This window comes from Lactuca serriola, chromosome 5 (genome assembly GCF_051521515.1).
Source record: "Lactuca serriola cultivar US96UC23 chromosome 5, Lser_US96UC23_V15, whole genome shotgun sequence".
NCBI classification, from domain to species: domain Eukaryota; kingdom Viridiplantae; phylum Streptophyta; class Magnoliopsida; order Asterales; family Asteraceae; genus Lactuca; species Lactuca serriola.
Genome location: NC_136412.1, coordinates 139,179,833 through 139,196,307, shown reverse-complemented (window position 1 = coordinate 139,196,307; position 16,475 = coordinate 139,179,833). Strand labels below are relative to the sequence as shown.

At 31.6% G+C, this 16,475-nt stretch overlaps 1 protein-coding gene across 1 annotated transcript; it reads right to left on the bottom strand.

Moving 5' to 3' along the window:
• Positions 1-15,227: 15,227 nt before the first annotated feature.
• LOC145049835 (uncharacterized) lies at positions 15,228-16,028 on the bottom strand. The gene has a single exon (XM_078998189.1). The coding sequence runs from the start codon at positions 16,026-16,028 to the stop codon at positions 15,228-15,230; it is 801 nt and encodes a 266-aa protein (XP_078854315.1).
• Between the last annotated feature and the right edge of the window lie 447 nt (positions 16,029-16,475).

Sequence of the window (16,475 nt, the reverse complement as noted above, 5' to 3'; positions counted from 1 at the left end):
TCCCAAAAATTACAGTAAATTTAAACTTTTAAAATAATCTTTAACTAATTAATAACCATTACTTTACCATATTTTATTATTCATAAAACCCCATAACAATATCCCGTAAAATGTCCAATGAAAACATAATTATAAAGCCAAGAATCTCATGGAAATACAAATAAAACTATCGTGCGGAAATACAGATAAAAACCATATCATAAAAATCCATGTCCACAATATCGAGCCAATATGTACCGTCACGTCTTAAGTACCTGACTATCCTAAAACCACAGTTTTAAGGAAAGGCTTAGAACAAAGCTTAATGAATTTCACACATACACAACATAACATTACACATGTCTACCCCTAGCTCATAGATACCCAAAACATATAACCATTTAGCCACACATACATGTCAAATAACAAATAAAAAATAAGCATAACTAATTTAGGACGTATCGGCTAAAGCCCCCTCCCAACCACCGCTCGGTATATTAACCCCTTGTGAGACGTTAGCAAAAGCCTACCCCCTTGCTTAGTATGTCGGGCCCTCATATACGTATTCCTCAGTACCTTGAGTAAATACCATGTGTATAACCCTCAGTATGTTGATTTGATGTTGTACGCCTACTAGACACCGAAACAACCTAATACTACCCATAACCATCCTAAACACACACACACACACATACACACGAGCTGTAGTAAAGAATACATACCATCAATGTAGTGATAAACTAACCTCAAATTACAAGGTAAACCTCAAGTAGTAGCTTAGGAATCAAATAAAACCAAATTATTTCACAACCCTACTATAATAGTAATTAAGAATATAAATAGCTAGTCTTTACCCTAAACATATTAATAAAGTAATTGACTCGTTTTACAGTTTATGACCCGAAACAATAGTCTATTCGACACCACTATAGCACCAGCAAAGCTTGTCAAAACTAAAATATTTTCCGATATACCATACATTATGTCCTTCATATTTCTAGTGACTACTTATAAAAGTCCATACAATTTTTCTACAACTTACTATGTATTTTATACTACATGGTATCAAAAAAGCTAAATATGGTGAAAATGACATTTTTACCCTAATTAGAACCATCAACAAGTCAAGGAAAAACTAATAGAGTTACTAGGCTCAAAACTTTAACTTTCAGCATTGTTGTATTTTTGCAAAATTGGACAGAAAAGGGCAAAATACATAATTTCCTGGTTGTGTCTTTTTGGGTGAATTTGGCTTCTTAACCCTTGAAGCCATCACGAACCAACCTTTAATTTGGAAAAAATGTCTTAATAGTGAGTACAATGTATTGAGTCAAAATTCTAATTTGATTTGCAAACCACCACCCAAAGTATGGTGTCTAAAATGGAAATTTAAAGTACAATGCTTTAATGGTTAACACATAAGTTTTCTAGGGTTTTAACTGAAAGATCTATATGCTCAATAGTCATTATAGAATGATACTTCTATATAATATATGATCCTAAAGGGTCAAACTAATAACAACTTGATATAAATATATTATTTATAAGAATTTGAGCATTGATAAATAAATATAATTCTTCTAATTAATTGGAAATTATTTATTTCATGGAAATATTAATTTTACATGTTAAGTATTAAAACATATCATAATATATCATAAGCTTTGATTTATTATGTCATATATATATATATATATATATATATATATATATATATATATATATATATATATATGACATAATAAATTAAAGCTTATGATATATTATGATATGTTTTAATACTTAACATGTAAAATTAATATTTCCATTAAATAAATAATTTCCAATTAATTAGAAGAATTATATTTATTTATCAAGGATCAAATTCTTATAAATAATATATTTATATCAAGTTGTTATTAGTTTGACCCTTTAGGATCATATATTATATAGAAATATCATTCTATAATGACTATTGAGCATATAGATCTTTCAGTTAAAACCCTAGAAAACTTATATATATATATGGACCAATAGGGATTTTTGACTTCCATGGATTTATATGTTTTATAAGTTATAGAAATTAGAAGAGTTTTTGTAGAAAAACTAGCTTCTTCTTTTTATAAAATATTAAAGGAGACTATAAAGAAGAAATAAGAATTGCTTTTGATTAATTTGTTCTAACATACCATGCTCTGAGAAAGCATAGCTAGTTGATTTGATAAAGCATGGGTCTTAAAGTTCTAAGACTAATGGGATAAAGGCTTAAAGTAAGGAGATAAAAGAACTAGTTTTCTCCATTTTTTCACAAGCCAAAACCATGCAATTTTAGCCTTCCCATCTCCATATTCTCTCTAGTTTTGTCTCTTAAAGTGCTAAGATCAAAATAGGAAGAAGTTGATACTTTACTTGAACGCTTCTTTTGAACAAAAGCTTTTATTTGTTCTTAAAGGCTTAAGAGTGTTATTATTACAAGACGAATACTAACATCTTATCAAGTTGTCTAAATTTTGGTGGATACTTTTGGAGAGATTGTTCCTTGGAGCTTAAAGCCATCTTCATCAACTTCCTAATTGCCAAAAGGAACCAAAGTCTTCAAAGGTTGTAATGTTTTCCTTCTATGGTTGTTTTCATCATTCTAAGCTTGGCAAATGATATTTTGGTGGGAATAAAACTAGGTTTGTTTTATTCAAATCTAAATTCCTCTGTTGCTATGCTTGTATTATTGAAACAATTTTTGAATAAAACTCAACAATTGGTATCAGAGCTATTTTGGCAAGATTAGATACATTATTTGTTATCTTGATGGAATTTTATATTTTTGGAAAACTTGCATTGTTTTCTCATTGCAAGAAAAATCTATACATATTTATATGACAACTTTAAAATGTTTATAATTGTTATTTTTATGAATAGAGGTTTACATGCATCTTTTTATTCATAAAAATTGTCTTAGAAAAAGAAAGAGTTGTTTTATATAATTTTGAGCATATAAATGTGTATGATGTGCATAAACTAGCCAATGACCTTTATTTTGTTGTTTGTGTTAATTTGGTGAAAAAATGGTTGTAATATTTATTTATTCATATGGTATGTAATAATTAAACAGATTAGTTTTCCTAATTTATTTTTGTAAGTAACAGATTAGTTGTTAGAAATAATTTATTTGTACAAAAATGTAACAAGAAATGAAAATTTAGCCATTTTTTGAAGATCAAAAGGTGATATTCGCAACTTTTTAGTGTGTAGGGGAAAAAAAACCTTTCTTCAAACTGTTGCTAATGGTGTTGTTCTTGGCAGTTTCCCTTGGAGCTGCTGTTCCTAATGCAACACTGTATGCAACCTTTTCTGAAAAGTGTTGCATGTTGCAAAATTTTCACTTTCAAGAAGTCTTTCAACTTTTTGCAAGCAATGAGTGTTTTCTCAAGTGGAAGCTTCTACAACAACATCCTTCGAAGAGTTTTGGTCCCTTTAAATGTATCTTTAAGAATGGACTTGACATTTTGTGATGTCTCACAAAATGTCAATAATTGGTTGGTTTATGCACATGTGTTATAACATGTTTGTATTGTTTAATTATATGTTGTTATTATTATGTTTTGGTTGATAAATTAGATTTTCAAATGCAAATAAATATTTGAAGATAAATAAACATCACAAAGGTGATAAAATAGTTTTAAAATAAAACATGTTTTATCCTTAAAACTAGTAACCGATAAAATTTTAGGATTAAAATTGTATAATTTTAAAAATAGAGATTTGTGAACTTGTAAAACTCCAAACCTTATTATATAAAAGGAAATTTTATTAAAAAGTTTAAAAAATGTTGTAAATCGCTCAAACGTCGGATTTAATAATATCTCTATATTAAAATTTGATCGTGTTAATTTTATGAAACAAGTTTGATAAAAGAACATTGTTAAAATGTGATATTTATCTAAAATAAGATTTTTTTAAAGTATACCATGGTTTATTGGATGCATGAAATAACTATGATATAATATGTTTTTTAAACTAGAATTATAAAAACATCTAATAACCCTTGCAAACCTCAAAATCTATGCAATCCTTGTTGAAGAACGCTCACACATCTTTTGTATGCACTAGTGGGATAAATGATACATAACCGCTTAGTGTTATCTTTTGATGGTCGGGGTATTTTTGTGTTTTCTATAGCCAAGTTATAGGTCGATTACACAAGTTCTTTAAATTGAATGATTTGATTGGAAATCTTTTGTGATAAAGGATAACTAAGCAAGAGAGTTCTAAGGCATATATGGGATCAAAGATGTCTAATTAAATTTGTTATTGGCGATCCCATAATTCTATGAATTAGATAGTCAGATATAATTGATAATTAATATATACCATGTTTAAGTCAAATGGATGTGATAAATGATACCTAACCATTTATTTGTTTTGCCATTTGGATCCTAGATTTAGATAATTAATGTTTTTTGGAAACTAAAAGGGCATTCATTATTAAAGATTAAATATGGAAAATACTAAAAGAATTTTGTATATATAAATAATCCACTCTCGTTACCATAAATAGTCATTTTTGTTAAATTACTTGATAAAACAATAACATTCAATAGATTCAACTTCAATGAATATGATCATGCCTTGAGAGAAAATCTCTTGAGAGATGTGAAATTGTATACACTTAAAGGTACTAGTCCTAAACAACTTGATTTGAGCAATAGACCTAAACATGGTACCTATTAAATGCATCGCTTTGATGTTTAAGGTGATTCTAACATCATACTAGCAATAGTTATTCCTAACATCGAGGAAGTCTTAGGTAATTTAGATATATCTGATGATATAACAGGCTAACCAATATTACAAAAAATACAATGATATTTATTTTAAACTTCTTCAAATAATGGAATAATTCAAGGCTAAAGGGAGTCACCTTTTGTAATCTAAGAAGCGTATGTTTTATGCACTGAACATCGTTAAACCCAAGAAGTCCAAGAAAGCCCACATAGATGGATCTTATTTCTTTTATGGAGAAACTAGATATTGGAAGAGAAACTGCTGCTCTTATCTGAAAAGAAAGTCTGGAAGAGAATACTTCACGTATCTACTAGATAGACCTCATAATTTTCATTTAACACTCGAGTACTTGGTACTTATATGTTAGTCTAATATTTGTAACTTGCTTCTAAATATATACAAAAGAGTAACCAGCTGAGCACAACCAAGTTGGAACTACACTCTTGGAGTTTAGTTCATTATTTATGTTTAGAGCATAAACTACTTGTAATATAAAACAATATATGTTTTAAATTTAGCATGTCTATATATATATATATATATATATATATATATATATATATATATATATATATGTGTGTGTGTGTGTGTGTGTGTGTGTGTGTCAACTATTTTATTTAAATGATCGTTTTCCATAACGATAATGTTCATATTATGAAATGATTAACATCTATTTATGAGACTAGATCTCTTAATAGAAATATAAAGTAAACATCAACATTTTAGTAAATAAAACTAAGTTCTATATGGAAGCACTTTGGACTTAAACCTGTTTTGAATAAAAGTTATCTATGACATTGTTATCTTTATTATATAAATGAAATACACATATTCCAACTTCAAGAAAGGGATATTTGAAGATAAATAATATAGTTTATTTGACATATGTGAATCCTATTTATAAATAAAAGATTCCCAATCATATTTTCAGTAATCTGTAGAGGAAATAACTATTAAGAAACTATACACTATGTTGTATGACCTCCTTTCTAATAAGTGTCTAAGATTAAGCACAAGATACAATCTAGTATAACCATCTGAAGCTTTAAGTGAAAATAAATGATGAATTAGACCCTACCGGATAAATGTTATTATCTAGTCGGTAGAAATTATCTTTCTTTATTCTCTTAGGGTTATACCTTAATCAGTATTAATTGTATCTTGAATATAAAAGCAGACAAATTACATGTTTGTAGAATATTCTAAAATGGAATTTAGATTATTTTATATAAACCCACCAAGAATATGTTCTCTTATTCTTGTAAGGTCATAATTAGTAGAAAGTAAGCTTCTAATGACAAAGAAAGTGGGAGGGACATGGAACTTGAAGTAGCTCAAGAACTATAGCTCGATGTAGCAATTGTTGGCACTGATTTCAACAATAAATTGTTGAACTTAGATAATAGCTATTCAAAAACACAAACTGTTCGTATTTTTGGTAGAAATCATTTACGACTTGAGAAATGTGAAATCTCTCATTGATGAGTTCTTGATGGTTTCTGGCAAATTCATCAACCACAAATATGTTATAAATGACTTAGAGTCATGAACATTGAGATGTAATCCATGTCTAATAATCAAGTATGGGCTCGATTAACCTTCCTTTCTATAGCAATTATAGGAGGAGTAATATATTCATTTAGAAAGAATACATACATGGATATTATACACATTTAGCAAAGCTTGTTATAAAAGGATTTTATCATACTCGTGTCATTGACTATCGTCCTTAAAGTGCATGGGCTGTTAAAGTGTTAAGGACTTATGGTCCAAAGAATAACTTTATGAATGGTTTTATGGGGCTTTCATTTCTTGGCTCTCTTAGCTTGAAGAAAACCATAACGTGCATAAAGTGGGTGCTCTCTCGCTTTCGTTCATCCTTTCTCAGAGAATACTTGCTTCTTGATGCTCTCTTTATGTTCTTATTTTGATAAGAACATAAAGCTTAAGTGTCTTAAGAGTTATAAACAAAAGAACTAGAATTCTACATTAAGTTGATTCATTGTTGGTGTCTCTAAAATTCATCATTTTTCATCAACTTCCAAGCCTCCCAAGAGGACCTAAAAAGCTACAAAGGTTGTGATTTCTTCATCTCTTCTTTGGTTGGTATTTAAGTATTTCTACAACTTGCAAGATGATTCTTGGTGGGTGTAAACTTGTTTTATATTATTCAAAATTTATAAGTCTTCTATTCCCTAAATCTTATGTTTTTGAAACTAATTTTCAATAAAAACCCAACAATTGGTATCAGAGCCAGGTTGTAAGTTTGGTTAGATTTTTTGTTTTATGGAATCTTTGTTTTTGGAGAATATGGATAACTTGGTTTTGTGTAAAAACAAGTTCATACATATTTTCTTTGACAACTTCTTAATTATTATGTTTGTGACAAAAGCTTTCATGCATATTTTATCATTTAAAGTTATCTTAGAAAAACAAAGGTTGTTTCATGTGTATGTTGATATGTATCATGCATATAAACTAGCCAATGACCATTGTTTGTTGTGTTTGTTGTTTTTGTTATAAAATGTCTGTAATAATTTATTTAATCATATGGTATGTAATAAATTAAATAGATTGTTTTTTTGTAAGTAATATATTAGTTTTTTGAAATAATTTATTTGTACAAAAATGTAATAAGAGATGAAGGCGGAACCATTTTTGAAGAAAAAACTACAATTTTCGCAACTAAATGGTGTGTAGGATTTTTAGTGATAGTTTGCAAACTGTCGCTAAACTCTGTCGTTGCTGCTGATGGCGGATTTCTCAAAGGGTTGTTGAGCATTTGCGACACTTTATACAACACTTTCTGAAAGTGGGAGCTTCTACAACAACATTACAAGAAGACTTTTGGTCCTTTAAATGTCCCTGTAAGAATGGACTTGGCATCTTTTGTGTTGGTTCACAAAAATATCAATAGTTGGTTATGTTTATGCACATATATTTTCATTCATGTTTGTGTTGTTTATTTTATGCAATTATTTTGTGTGGTTGATAAATTAGTTTTTCACATGCTAAAATAATTTTGGACAAAATAAACATCACATGGAGTTTGGTTTTCAAAATTTATAATGTGGACAAAAGTTAAAAATGTTAAAATTGGCAAATTTTAAAACTCATTTATAAGTTTTTAAATAGTGATTTTTGTAACTTATACAAACTCCAAATATACAAGTAATAAATGGAAGTTTTATTAAAGATATAAAAGGTTCAAATGCGCTCAAACTCAAGCTTTATACCGATTATTAAAATTGAATCGCATTAAAATTATATAAGACCTAACCTTTTATATAGAACCTTTAAAAGTCGTTTTCTTTTGAAAATTGGTACTATCGCTTGGTATATTCATGTAATAACCATGATATCATATGTTTTTAAAACTAGGATTATAAAACATATAAAACACCCCTTACAAACCTCAAGTCTATGCAATCCATTTTGAAGAGCACCCATACATCTCTTGTATGCATTAGTGGGATAAAGGATACCTAACGACTGGTGTTGTCTTTTGATGGCCAGGGTGTATTCACAATTTCTATAAAGGTCACCATAAGAAGAGAGTTTTGAGGCATAGATGGAATCACACATGTCTAATTAAATTCGTTATTAGTGATCCAATAAATCTAGGAATTATATAGTAAGATATAATTGATAATCGATATTTACCGAATTGGATTCAAATAAATGGGATAAAGGTCACCTAACCATTTATTGGTTTTGCAAATTGGATCCTGGACTTTAATAATCATGTTTTTAGAAACTAAAGGGGTATTAATTATTAAAGAGCTCAAATATTGAAAATATTAAATGAATTTTTTTAAAATTTTGTAGGTCAATAATCCATTCTTATTACCATGAGTTTTCATTTTCCTTAATGATTTAATGAAACAATAACATTCACTAGATATAACTTCAATGAATAGGTTCATGTCTTAAGAGACAATCTCATGAGAGATATGAAATTGTATACGCTTAAAGGTCTAGTCCTAAACTATTTGCTTTGAGCAATAAAACTAAATATGATACCTAGTAAAGGCATCATTGTGATGCTAAAGATATTTCTAACATCAAACTAGGAAAAGTACAAGGCCAAAAAGAGTCACCTTGTGTTATTTAGGAGGTACATATTTCATGGACTGAACACTATTAAGCCCAGGAAATCCAATAAGGCCCACATAGATGGATATTGTTTATTTTCTAGAGAAACTGGACAATGGAAGAGGATTTTCTCCTCTTATCTAGAAAAAAATTCTAGGAGAGACAATTACTTAAGGTATCTACTAAATACAACTCGTACTTTTCATATAACACTTAGGTTTGTGCTACTTAAATCTTAATCTAATATTGGTAAATGGCTTATAGATATTTACAGAAGAGTAACCAGCTAAGCATAATCAAGTTGGAACTACACTTTGGGAGTTTAGTTTATAAATTATGCTAGGAACATAATATAGTTTTAATATAAAAAAATGTTTGTTTTTTAGCAACGTATGTTTTAATTTATTTTCTCTCTCTCTCTCTCTCTCTCTCTCTATATATATATATATATATATATATATATATATATATCATAGTTAATTTATGAATGATTGACTATTTACTTAAATCGTTTTTCATAACGATCACCTTTATATTCGTAAATGTTTAAAATTCTTTTTATGAGACTAGATATCTTAATAAGAATTACAGAGTAAATATCAATGTTTTATTAATAAGAAGTTCTATATGCAAAATACTTTTGACTTAAATTTGTTTTAAATCAAAATCATATTTGACATTGTTATCTTTATTATATAAATGGAATGCACATATTCCAATCCCAAAAAAGGGATTCTTGAAGGAAAATAATGTAGTTTATTTGACATATGTAAATCTTATTTATATATAAAAGATTCTTAATAATATTTTCACTAAGTAGTAGAGAAAATGATTATTAAGGAACTATACACTACGGTGTATGACTTCCTTTCTAATGAATGTCTAAGATTTATCACAAGATACAAAATCAACTTTATTAACAATTATAGTAGTTATAAATTATATTTTACACGTTAAAACATAATTGTGAAATCTTTTTTTAAGGTTTCAAATATAAAGTTGAAATACAAACTAGTAAGAAGTATCTAAGGCATTAATGATAATAAAGGATGAATTAAATCTTACTTGTTATGATTTACTTTATAATGATAATAAAGGATGAATTAAATCTTACTTGTTATGATTTACTTTATAATCGGTAGAAATGTGCTCCTTTTATTTCATTGGGATAAACGAGAACACTATCAATTGTACCTGAGTACAAACACCAACTAACTACTAGATATAACATTTTCTTTATAAGATTTTGTATGGAAAGGCTCCATCCCTATCTTAATTACTCAAATGTTTTATGGGTTTGAAGCTTATGTTGGACTAAAGCTTCTAAACCCAAAATCTACTAGATACATATTTGTATATTACTTTGAATGTGGCTTATATTATTATATGAAAACTCACCAAAAATAAGTTTTCTTATTCCTCTGATAGATGTGTTACTAGAAAGCAAGCTTCCAATGACAAAGCGAGTAAGAGGTACATGAAACTTGAAGCAACTTAAGAACCATAACTTGATGTAGTTAAAGTTGTAACTAGTTTTAAAATGGATTTTTAAACTTAAATAATAGCTATTCACAAACACAAATTGTTCACTTTAGTGGTAGAAATCATCGTTGACTTGAGAAATGTGGAATCGCTCATTGATGATCTTTTATTGATGGTTTCTAGAAAATCCATCAAATACCAACATACTATGACAGATATCGAATCTAATAAATTACTTAGATTCATGAACAAGAGATGTAATCCATGTATGATAATCAAGTATGGTCGTGATTGAACTTTCTCTCTATAGTAATGCTATAAGGAGTACGTGATTCTTCTATATAGAATACATTACTTTGAGAACAATACACATTTAAAGCAAGACTTTTCATAAGGATTTTCTTATACTTATATCATTGAATATGATCCTTATCATACTCATGATATTAACTATGATCAAACCTTTTTTACAAGTAGCTATGATCAGATCAACAAGGATATTTTTTACTATAAATTCATATTCTCAATATGAGATATATCAAATAGATTTTAAGATAGACCGTTTTTCTTACTAGACATCTACTAGAAGATATATATATATATATATATATATGTGTGTGTGTGTGTGTGTGTGTGTGTATACTACTGGGGTACCCGCGTGATGTTGCGGCCACAAATAGTTTCTTTCAATTATTAGTTTCTAACGACTATTCATTTATTTCAGCATGCTAATTCGAGATAAAAATAAAAAGAAATATGCTTAAAAAAGACACAATGCATTGACAAAGATCATTACCATTCAAAATAATATTTGTATAGAGTTGAATTTGACAAATCACTTTATATTTCAAAAAAACACAAAATCATGTCGAAATAGAATGACAATTAGTAATGCTTTAAACTTCAAAGGTACATATGTGTTAGGAATTACGATCTTACAGGAAAACAATATTATCATTGTATCGAACATACATTATTTTGTTTTCTTAATTTGAATTGATTGAAATGTTTGTGATGATGATCATAACCAACTAACCATATAAGAAGTATATACATGATGCTGATTTATAGAGTATTTATGCCAATAAAGAAAGTCAATGTCAAATGATTTTTCTAAATTTTAAACCATTGTGTTTTTAAACCTTAAACTACCGTTAACTCCTCATACGAAAAACAATGTATGCCATAAATAATTTAATAGCCATTCTTATTGAGTTTGATAACAGAGAGCAGCCAAGATAATTGGTATTTCATTAATTTTCTTAATTTAATCCAAAAGCGTTCAAGGAATAAATATATACAGGGAAGCAAGAAAACCTAGGAAAAATAGGAGAAAATAAGGTAAATATAAGGACCCATATATGGTCAATATATGGTCAATAAACGATCTTCAATACTCCCTCTCAAGCTGGAGCGTGGATGTTAAGAACCTTCAGCTTGACAATAAGAAGATTAAGTTGAGGAGCTCTCAGTCCTTTTGTAAATAAATCAGCTATCTTCATTTTCGAAGAGATGGGAAGAACACTCACTTCCTCACTTTCAAGTCTTTCACGAACGAAGTAGCAATCCATCTCTACATGTTTGGTCCTTTCGTGGAAAACCGGGTTGTTGGTGATGTGTCTAGTGGCCTAGTTATCACAAAACAAAGGAGTTGGTCTGCCAATGGTAACATCAAGTTCTCTTAGAAGCCAACGCATCCATAAGAGTTCACTGACGGTGGATGCCATTGAGCGATATTCCGCCTTGGCAGATGAGCGCGAAACGACAGACTGTTTTTTTGTTTTCCACAAAATAGGAGCTCCCCCTAAGAGAAGGACATAACCGGTCCTAGATCGTTTAGAAAATGGGCAGCCAAGCCAATCAGAATCGCTGTATGCTGTGAGATTATAGCCTCCACCATGAGGAAGAAGAATCCCTTGTCCAGGAGTGGCTTTAAGATACCGTAAGACATGATGAGCTGCATCAAGGTGGTTTTGTCTAGGATCTGCAACAAATTGACTTAAGACATTCACAGCATATGTGATGTCCGGACGAGTAGCTTGTAAATAGAGAAGTCGGCCAACCATTCTTCGATATTGACTGCTATCAACCTTTGGTTCTTTCTCTCCTTTATCGAGCTTTAAGTTAGGATCGATAAGGAATGACCTAGGGCGACACCCTTGAAAACGGCAATCTTCAAGAATATCCAAAGTATACTTTCTTTGACTAAAAAAACATTCCCTTTGAAGTCCGTATTACCTCTATACCAAGAAAGTAGCTGAGAGTCCCTAAATCTTTTATGTTGAATCGTCTATCCAAATCAGCCTTTACAGAATCAATCTTCTCTTTTTCATTTCCAACAATTATGACATCATCTACATATATCAAAGCTGCAACGAGATTGTTGTTTTGTTTGTAAATGAAGAGGGAGTAATCGACCTTGCACTGTTTAAAACCGAGATCAATGAGGGAGGTAGTGAATTTTTGGTACTAGTTGCGGGATGCCTGTTTGAGCCCATTACGAGACTTTCTTAATCTACAACTCTTGTTTCGTTTTCTTTAGCGAAACCTTGTGGAATCTTCATATAGACTTCCTCATTAAGATCTCCATGTAGGAAGGCATTATTAACGTCAAGTTGGTTAATGAGCCAGATTTTCTTGGTAGCTACGGCTAAAAGGGTCCTAACCGTGACCAACTTTACCACTGGAGCAAATGTGTCATGATAATCAACCCCTTCTTGTTGTGTAAATCCCTTTGCTACAAGACGACCCTTGTATCGTTCAACTTCACCATTGGGTTTGTATTTAACCTTGTACACCCATTTTGAGTCTATGGCACGCTTTCCTTTAGGCAAATTTTCAAGAGTCCAAGTTCCATTTTCTTCAAGGGCCTGGATCTCCTTTTTCATAGCATCTCTCCATTTTTCATCATGCATGGCTTGATTAAAGTTCTTTGGTTCATCGTTGGATTCGATGGCCGCTAAGAAGCTTTTGTGAGAATTAGAAAAATTATCATATGAGACAAAGTTAGAAATAGGATGTACCGTGGAGGGGTCTTGATTGGAAACGGGCCTCAAGTGGTCTATCGATGAAGGCAGGTCAACATGAAAGTCTTTGAGATGAGCCATCTGTGTTTTGGTTCTTTTAGCATGTTCCTGCGCAAAAACGGTTTCCCTATTGTTTTCGAAATGAGGTGTTTGAATATTTGAGTCATGATCCAAGTCTTCTTGCACTTCATTTGTTTGACTATATTCCTGTGGTGATCTATTCATTTCAATAGAACCATCATTTATTTCTTCATTTTTCTCACAGTTTGCTTCGATATTTTTAATTCCAATGGGATCTTCAATCTGTTCAAATAAATCCTCATGTAGGGGATTAGGACTAACCTCCTTAAAAGGGAAGATGTCTTCACAAAATTTGGTGTCTCTAGATACAATAACTTTCTTGTACTCTAGATCGTAAATTTTGTAACCCTTTGTCCCGGGTGGGTAACCCAAGAAAACTCCCGGCCTACCTCTTGTTTCGAACTTGTCTCCACCGTGGTTAGTGTTCCGGTAGTAAACAAGACATCCAAAAACTCTCATGAAGTCATAGTCCGAATTTTCTTTGCGAAGTAGCTCGAAAGGAGATTTATCATTGATTACCTTGGATGGTAACCGGTTAATGATATGAGTTGCGGTCAAGACACATTCTCCCCAGAACTGCTTAGGGAGTTTTGCCTCAAATCTTAAGGCCCTAGCCATCTCGAGAAGGTGTCGATGCTTTCTTTTAACAACTCCGTTCTGTTGAGGCGTATGGATGCAAGTGGTCTCAAGTAAAATGTCGTTTTCTTGGTAGAAAGACAACATTTCGTTCGATGTAAATTCTCCCCCATTGTCACACCTAATTCTTTTAATATCTTTGTCAAATTGCGTTTGAATCATTTTGTGAAATGACTTTAAATGACTACTTGCTTCATGCTTAAACTTTAAAAGAAACAACCAAACAGATCTACTATAATCATCTACAATGGTCAAAAAATATCGTGCCCCAGTGGAGGAAGGTGTACGATAAGCACCTTAAATATCACAATGCATTAAATCAAAACAATCCTTGGTTTTAGTAACACTACTTGAAAAAGAAGACTTGGTATATTTAGCCCTTGAACAGGAATCACACACATCATTTAAAATAATATTTTTAAGAAAACTAATCTTGTTAAGTTTTGGAGCGGAAGCATGTCCTAATCTTCTGTGCCATGTATCATGTGTAACAGCCATAGCCTTTCTCTCACTTCTGACCATGCCCATCCGATAAAGACCCTTCTCGCGTTTACCCGCACCAATCAAGACTCTCGTGGAAAGGTTCTGCATGACACAAAAATCAGGGCAGAATGAGACAACACATTGTAAATCGTTAGATAATTGTCCAACAGATAACAAATTACAATTAAAATCTGGGACATAAAGCACGTCTTTGATCTTAGTACCCCCTGTGAGGGTACATTCACCTTTTCCTTTGACAGGAACCTTGATACCATTAGCGACAGTAACATGTGCTTCAAACTTGGCTTCAGTTCTGTTATAAAGACAATTCGGATTGTAAGTTATGTGTTCTGTGGCTCCTGAGTCCACCACCCACTCGTCATGATCTTCCTGTTTACCTGCGAGATTCGCAACACGTGGTTTCTCACTCCTTTGGTTGTCATTATCTTGTTTGAAAGTCTTTAGGAACAACTCGTATTGCTCCTTTGAAAGTCCCGGGATAGGACTTGAATCGTTCTCTGCATAGGCGGCTTTGTTTCCATCACGTTTCACTTGGTTGCCTGGCCACCATTCAGGATACCCAATCACCTTGAAGCATCCTTCTTTGTTGTGTCTGTCTCTCCCATAAACAATGCAGTTTTGCACCATGTCACTGCGTTTCCCATCTCTTGAACTGCTTTTGTCTCATTTCACAACATCTCGTCTTCCATTGTTTTCTTTTCGGTTCTGGAAGGAGGCCTTGAAGGCGATGGCTTCACTCGCTGGTTTCCTGTCTGAGAAAATGGTTCTTTGTCTCTCATCCTCGGCTACCATATGATAAGCATTGCTCAAAGTAGGAATTGGTTTGGTAGCCAAGATATGTGTTCTGATTACTGTGAAGTCGCTGTTTAGTCCCATGAGGAATTCGTAGAGCCTCTCCTTCTCCTTTGCTTCGCTTAGTCGTTTCCCGATGTCACAATTGCACTTATTGCAGATGCATTGGGGCGTGGGCATTACAGAACCAACTTCATCCCAAAGGCTGCGGAGTTTAGTGTAGTAGGCTGAAACAGAGGTTGCAGATTGTTGTGTTGTGGTTAGGGCAAGTTTTAACTCATAGGCTCTAGGAGCACTTTCTTTTCCAAATCTTTCCTGTAGACCGGACCAGATTTCATAAGCCGTTCCAGCATACTTCACGCTGCTTCTTATCTCCTTTTCCATGGCTGTTGTGAGCCACCCTTTTACCATGGCATCACAACGCATCCAAGGCATATAGTTAGGTGTTTCTTTGTCGGGTTTTTTGATCGTGCCATCAACAAATCCTACCTTGTTTTTGGCGAGCAAGAAATTCATCATCTCTTGAGACCAATCTGTGTAGTTGTGATCGTTGAGAAGATCGTTTATGTGTAGTTGTTTTGGGTAGTCCGAGGCATGAACGTAATAGGGTGAGTTCACGTTGGGACCATCTTCATCCTTGTTTCCACTGGCGCTGCCTTTTTCTCCTGTCATGATGCGGATAGAACTGATCGAGATTTGGGTTGCTGAGTTTAGAATATGATCGATGAAAACTGCTCTGATACCATATTGGGTTTGATAACAGAGAGCAGCCAAGATAATTGGTATTTCATTAATTTTCTTAATTTAATCCAAAAGCGTTCAAGGAATAAATATATACAGGGAAGCAAGAAAACCTAGGAAAAATAGGAGAAAATAAGGTAATGATAAGGACCCATATATATTCTAAACCATTCATTAAACCTTTTACCGGTTTAACGCACCCCCTGCCTAAGCGTTATCTATTTAACCCACCCCCTCCCAAAAAAAAAAAAAAAAAACTTTAGACGAGTTCTTTTAAAGTAACCTATTTTTATTTTAGATAAACCAATAATCCGTTTGAAATAATTTAATTAACTATTAATTTTAATGCAAATCACTTGAATCTAATAAAATCATGAC